We start from the raw sequence: 6,768 nt of genomic DNA on the forward strand, positions 1-6,768 counted from the left end.
TCAGTGTCTCTTTTGCTGTCTCGTATACAGGGTTATTGTTACCATCTTTCTAAATTCCATATACATGCGTTAGTATACTGTATCGGTGTTTTTCTTTCTGGCTTACTTCACTCTGTATAATAGACTCCAGTTTCATCCACCTCATTAGAACTGATTTAATATTATTGTGGGTAGTTAAAGAACTGATTCTGCCTTGAGGCAGAAGTACATATAGAGAAAAACAAGAAGGAAGCCTTCTGTGATAAACAAAAAATTGCCTTGTCCCAAGAAAGGTATATATAAAGTGGTAAGAGAAATATAGACCTATCTTTGTATTAAAGATCTATCTGAAAATATCACAAGTTCAAAGTCCTGATTTTTTATTGTATGTAAAAATATGAATATCCCTAAAACAAGGAATACATAGCCATACTGTTGTTTTTACCTAGATAACAAGGTAAAAACTATCCTATCATTATTAGTGTCTATTAAAAGAAATTTAACTTTAAATTTAAAAAAGAAACTTCTAAAAATAAAAAATTTCCAAAAACACTATGACTTTTGTGTGTGGTTTCAGTAAAGCAATGTTTTTTAAAACTGTGAGTACACTAGAACATCTCTATCATCAAAGAAATGCTATACGCACTTTTGAGTGTTGCTTACAAATATAGTCTTTGATAATAATTGAGAAAACTAGAATGAGATATTTTTACTTTTTAAACATTCAAGATTATGTTGCAGAAGAAATACTATTCAAAACCAGAATATACTTACAAGTGACTTTTCACAGCCGGCATGGGACTCATCAGCAACACATGTTTTTGCAAACTCAGTTAGTTCGTTCACTAATTTTACATGCTCATCAAATGGACACTGCTGGAGATACTGAGAAAAGGCAATGAGTACCCTGAAATAAAGAACACAGAAAAATGTAGTATAATAAAATTTTAATATACACTAGATTGCCATGTTAGAAAACAAATAGTGTCTGTATATGTTCTATATTTTACACACCTTTCTCATGATTATTCAGAGATCCTATTGACGTCAGCTGTGTTCTGAGGCCTAACCATGTATATGTGGCTTTCTAAGAAAAAAGGATGTATATTTCCACCACGTTTAAATATATGTGTGTGCAGGTCAATATATGCATACTATCACATCATCTATGTGAGCAAGCAAGCAAAATGCATTCTAAATAGACAAATAGACAGGTCCTTCAACTATTTAAAACAAAAATCATACATACATACACAAATATCTTATTTAATCAGGAAATAGGATGAGACAGACTTTGAAAAACAAGCTATTTCCTCACCTTTTACTAGATTAAAAAATATTCAAATTGTCTCAAAAAACCACAGAAATATTTGCTGGGTAAAGAATTTAGTAAATGAGTTGTGAAAGGAGTCATATAGTAAATGTTTTCTACCATGTAGATTATATAAGAGTTCCAGATCTACACTGTCCAAACAGTTTTCATTAGCCACAAATGACAATATATATTTGAAAAAGTTAAAATTAAATACTGTTTAAATTTTTGATCCTCAGTTTCAATTGCCATATTTCAAGTCCTCAATAGCCACAGTGGCCAATGGCAACTATATTAGTCAACACTGATACAGAATATTGCCACTGATGCAGAAAATCCTATTGGAGAGTACTGTTCTACAGTCTTTGATGACGGGACTACAAGGACTTCAAAATTGCAACTAACACTATTAGAAACATTAAATTTGATTCTTCAGTATTTCAACTTACAGGCCTTTAAAATGTTCTTCTCCCAAATCTTTAAACCGATGAGCAATCTCACTCTTGTCTGCAGGGGAAAATGGGGGGAAAAAAGATTTGCTTTAAATTCTGAAGAAACAACTAGTTACGATATTATTTTTTATGTTTCTCTCCATTTGACTTGGGTATTCATTTGCTCCAAGATATTGAGCTCTGATTCCCTACAGAAAATCTTAAGATGATGATTAAATGTTTCTTCTGCATTTAAGCAGAAAAGTTATTTAATCACCATTGATACTACTTGAAAGATCATTGAAGTCATTACATATTTATAGTTTTATATTCAAACTTGGATAAGATCTAATGCTCTTGCAGTGTCTATTAACTGAGAGGATAGTCCAAAATGGAAAGTATAAATACAAGTTCTATTTATAAGATTAAAATCACAAATTTTGAATTTTTTATATAAATTAAAGTACAGCAAACAGGTCTTTGGAAACTTGGATTTTTAAATTCTATCTTCAACTATATTTTGTGAAGTTTAAGTCACTCTGCAGAAACTCTTTCATGTGCAATAGGAAATTACAGTTACTAAACAATTCTCACTTTTTTTTTCACCTGGGATGTTAGAAATACATTAATAAGGTATCTTCCTCAGGGTTCACAAATACAAAATATAGTAACAGTCTAAAAATAAATGCTAAAGGAAAACTTTCTTCATTAATGATTCAAGGTTTACTGAAACATTCTTGTCTAGGAAAGAAAAGTTGAACAATTGAAAACTAGAATTCTTACGTGTATCTCGACGAAACACACCCCTGGAATAAGCAGAGCTGAAGAGAAGGAGAAGAGAAATAAAAGTCACCCACTTCATTGTGCCAAAGTTTTGTGGGGTTGATAGAAAAGATAGTATGATAGAGGGAAATCAGCACTAATATACTTCTTTAGCCAATAATTGTAGATTATTAACTAGACTCATCTTTGTATTTCATTGGTTCATAAGTGATTACAAAATTCATAGCATTCTTGCCAAAAAATTGTTTGACTGAATCCCTTGTGTATGTTTGCCATCTGGAACTGATTTTTCCACAAGACCTGGTCAATTCAATAGTTGTGTAAAACACCTTATCAAATTTTACATAAGAGTTTAAACGATTTGTACCATTACTGTGTTCTCTATCTGTGATTTACTATTTGAACATTTTAGTTTTCAATATTTTCAAAAATTTGACCAGATCAATAACTTAGCTTGGAAATAAGATATATTAAAAGAGTTAATCTTTGAGCCACCTATGGCTGATTCATGTTGATGTTTAACAGAAAACAACAAAATTCTGTAAAGCAATTATTCTTCAATTAAAAATAAATTTTAAAAAGTTAAGCTCTTAATTGTATTGTTACTAACTCGAAGTATACTTTAACTGATAAATAATGAAAGATGTACACATACACACACTTGAGTGATTCAATGTCTTTTCATTTTTCTGAAACTGTTCTGTCTGAAAAAGCTGATGTTTTGGTTGCAAATTAAGGAAAAGCCATAGCAACAATGACAACTAAAATGGATACACATTTTCATCTCAGCTCTGGCCCACGTGTGATTCAGTCCCTAGAGCAAAGTACTTAGAGGAAATGTGGATATTGCCCATGAAGCTTTCTATTAAACAGGCATGGGGAAGAAAATGGGCACAATGGCTGGAGCCATCACAATATACACAAGACAAGCTGAGCCTGATTACACCCTTAGTGGTTATAAGAATTCTAGATCTTCTTTACCAGGCATCATATTCTTTCCATCCCTATTTCACACTTTTTTTTCCTCTCTCTCTTTTAATAAAAAGTCACAATGCTTTTCTTTAATGTTATTTTAAATTTCAGAATAAATTAAATTTGGGGTCTAAAAACAAAGCAAAACAAAGATAATTTTTCAAAAATGTTTTTTCAAAGTTCCTTGCTTATTCTTCCCACCCAAGATTTGATCTCTACCTCTGAAAAATTATTTTCTCTGCCCTTTTGCTCTAAAGATGAAGAACTATGGATTTCAATCAGTAGGAAAATTTACTTTCTCTGATACTGCTTTCTCTAGCTCCAATTATTGTCAGTCCAGATATTTCACTTAATTAAATAACTGAGTCAATCAAAATTGTCAGTCATGTTGCCCTATGGCACATACAAGCACACAGACTAGTAAGTACTTAAGAGAAGCATTATTTTTCCTATTCAGTCATATGATACAAGAAATACACTTTCTATGATCTTATTTTATTTTCAGGATACTGATTAAGTAATCAAGCACAGAAGAAGAGATAATAGAAAAACAAGTGATAGATATTTAGATACATGACAGAGATGTATAATACACATATAGATGATAGCTGGCTAGCTAGAGCTGATAAAAGTTTTTTTTAATGGCTTAAGGGAGTTCTGAAGAATGGAGCCAAACATGCCTTTCTGGCCATAGCTGAACAGAAATAAATTAATATCTGCCTGTGGAATTATTTCCACTGGAGAAAAACATTTCTTTAAAGTCTGAAAATGTATATTGCAAAAGGAAAAAGGAAACTATGATAATTTTCTAAATAAAAATATAATGCCTTTTGGGGTAAATTATGGCATCTTTTATTTGAAGTCAGTATTAAACCCTGGCCTTTTCCTTAAAATGCGTCTTCTGGGAAGACTTGATCAAATACACAGTCCTTACCATTGGACATAATTGTGTTACTAATTCCCCAAATCAGGCCCTTGTCATTCACACATATACTTTGTGCATATTTTTTATTTAAAAAATGAAAAGAATATTAGTTTCTCCACCTACTTTGTACTGTAATACTATATTGAAATATAATGGTAATATAGAAAACAAAAAATTAAATTCATTATGATTCTGGAAACTTAAAATTGATATTCCTATATTTAATGAAAATCTCATAGCTTTCAAATAAAAACTGAAAACACCCGAATCTTTCCGTATAGTACGATAATGCATTTTCCATGTGTGTATCCTTTTGAACAATTAGCAGATGTATGAGAAATTTAAATATTTAATTTTCAACATTATCTGCTTAAAATTTATCTTAATCAATCTTAATTAATAAGCAAAGTTCCCAAAATAAGGATACCTATAGTTTTCTTTGATTAATTCTGAGGTATGTTCTAAACTGAGAATAAAACTACATATTTGTTAGTTATTTCTAAAAATTCTCTTCTTTGAAGCTTTTATTTTTTTATTATTTTTTTAATATATAGTGTGGTTTTATTCAAATCAAATTGAAAAAGACAATATTTAACTATATATTTTCAAGTCAAGATAGTGGAGAGGAAAGAGGAAGTAGAAACTGGAAAAGTATAGTGGGGAAAGGGCTTCTGGGGTTGCCGATTTTCTGTCTCTGGATCTGGCTTAATAATGTTTCACTGTTCTTGTTTTGTAATTTTCTGTATGTGTTTGCTTCTTGGAAAACATTGTATATAAATTAGTATGTTAAAACAAAATGAACGTTTCCAGAGATTGACACCAAATCCTCTTTATCATTCAAATTTACTTTTTAAACACTTGATTTGGGTCTGCTATTTCAATAACACATTAAAACTCCTAGAAAATAATTCATTTCATTCTTTTTTTGTTAAATTCAAATTTATTTATTTTAATTAGAGGCTAATTACTTTACAATATTGTATTGGTTTTGCTATATATCAAAATGAATCCGCCACAGGTGTACACGTGTTCCCAATCCTGAACCCTCCTCCCACCTCCCTCCCCATACCATCCCTCTGGATCATCCCATTGCATCAGTCCCAAGCATCCTGTATCCTGCATCAAACCTGGACTGGCGATTCATTTCTTATATGATATTATACATGTTTCAATGCCATTCTCCCAAATCATCCCCTCCCTCCCTCTCCCACAGAGTCCAAAAGACTGTTCTATATATCTGTGTCTCTTTTGCTGTCTCGCTTACAAGGTTATCATTACCATCTTTCTAAATTCCATATATATGCGTTAGTATACTGTATTGGTATTTTTCTTTCTGGCTTACTTCACTCTGTGTTCCAGTTTCATCCACCTCATTAGAACTGATTCAAATGTATTCTTTTTAATGGCTGAGTAATACTCCATTGTATATATGTACCACAGCTTTCTTACCCATTCATCTGCTGATGGACATCTAGGTTGCTTCCATGTCCTGGCTATTATAAACAGTGCTGCGATGAACATTGGGGTACACGTGTCTCTTTCCCTTCTGGTTTCCTCGGTGTGTATGCCCAGCAGTGGGATTGCTGGGTCATATGGCAGTTCTACTTCCAGTTTTTTAAGGAATCTCCACACTGTTCTCCATAGTGGCAGTACTAGTTTGCATTTAAACTCATATTTAGTTAATCATCAAAGGAATCTGGCATGAGAGTAAATGCAAATATTTAAACCAAGAGTTATAAATATGGCTTAAAGAATCTAGTTTCTAAGTAAATAGGAAACTAGCTTCAATAATTTTTCAATGCTTTCCCATTTTTATGGAAGAAGTTTAAAGAGAGAATGGTCAAGATTACTTCTGGACTTCCCTGCTAGTACAGAGGATAAGAATCCACCTGCCAATGCAGGTTTGATCCCTGGTCCAGGAAGATCCCATATACAGCCAAGCAACTAAGCCCAGGCATGACAACTACTGAGCCCACCAGCCACAACTACTGAGCCAACAGGCTCTGCAACAAGAGAACCCACCGCAATAAGAAACCCACACACAGCAATGAAGAGTAGCCCCTGCTCACTGCAACTGGACAAAGCCCGAACAAAAGCAACAAGGCCCTGGAGCCACATGCCACAACTACTGAAGCCCGTGCACCCTAGACTCTGCTCCACAACGAGAGAAGCCACTGCAACGAGAAGCCCCCGCAACTAGAGAGTGGCCCCGACTCCACACCTAGAGAAAAGCCTGTGCAGCAAGGACTACCCAGCACAGCCAAAAATGAATGAATTAAATCATTTTAAAAAGAAAGAAGAGTACTTCATATGGAAATACTAATAATGTACTGATCATTTAGAAGAGACAAAATACCTCATTTGAA

The 6,768-nt window shown here is 32.9% G+C and overlaps 1 protein-coding gene across 1 annotated transcript in view; it reads right to left on the reverse strand.

Annotated features, from left to right (window-relative positions):
• ALB (albumin) overlaps positions 1-2,647 on the reverse strand; it is an 18,193-nt gene extending 15,546 nt beyond the window's left edge. The window contains exons 1-3 of the mRNA XM_010838192.1: positions 2,506-2,647; positions 1,741-1,798; positions 754-886 (exon numbers count right to left, since the gene is read on the reverse strand). Coding sequence (XP_010836494.1) covers positions 754-886; positions 1,741-1,798; positions 2,506-2,584 — 270 coding nt within the window. The 5' untranslated portion in view covers positions 2,585-2,647. The remainder of the gene's footprint in view (positions 1-753; positions 887-1,740; positions 1,799-2,505) is intronic.
• Positions 2,648-6,768: the final 4,121 nt, after the last annotated feature.

The sequence above is a fragment of the Bison bison genome, unplaced genomic scaffold, assembly GCF_000754665.1.
Source record: "Bison bison bison isolate TAMUID 2011002044 unplaced genomic scaffold, Bison_UMD1.0 scf7180017864092, whole genome shotgun sequence".
Classification (NCBI taxonomy): domain Eukaryota; kingdom Metazoa; phylum Chordata; class Mammalia; order Artiodactyla; family Bovidae; genus Bison; species Bison bison.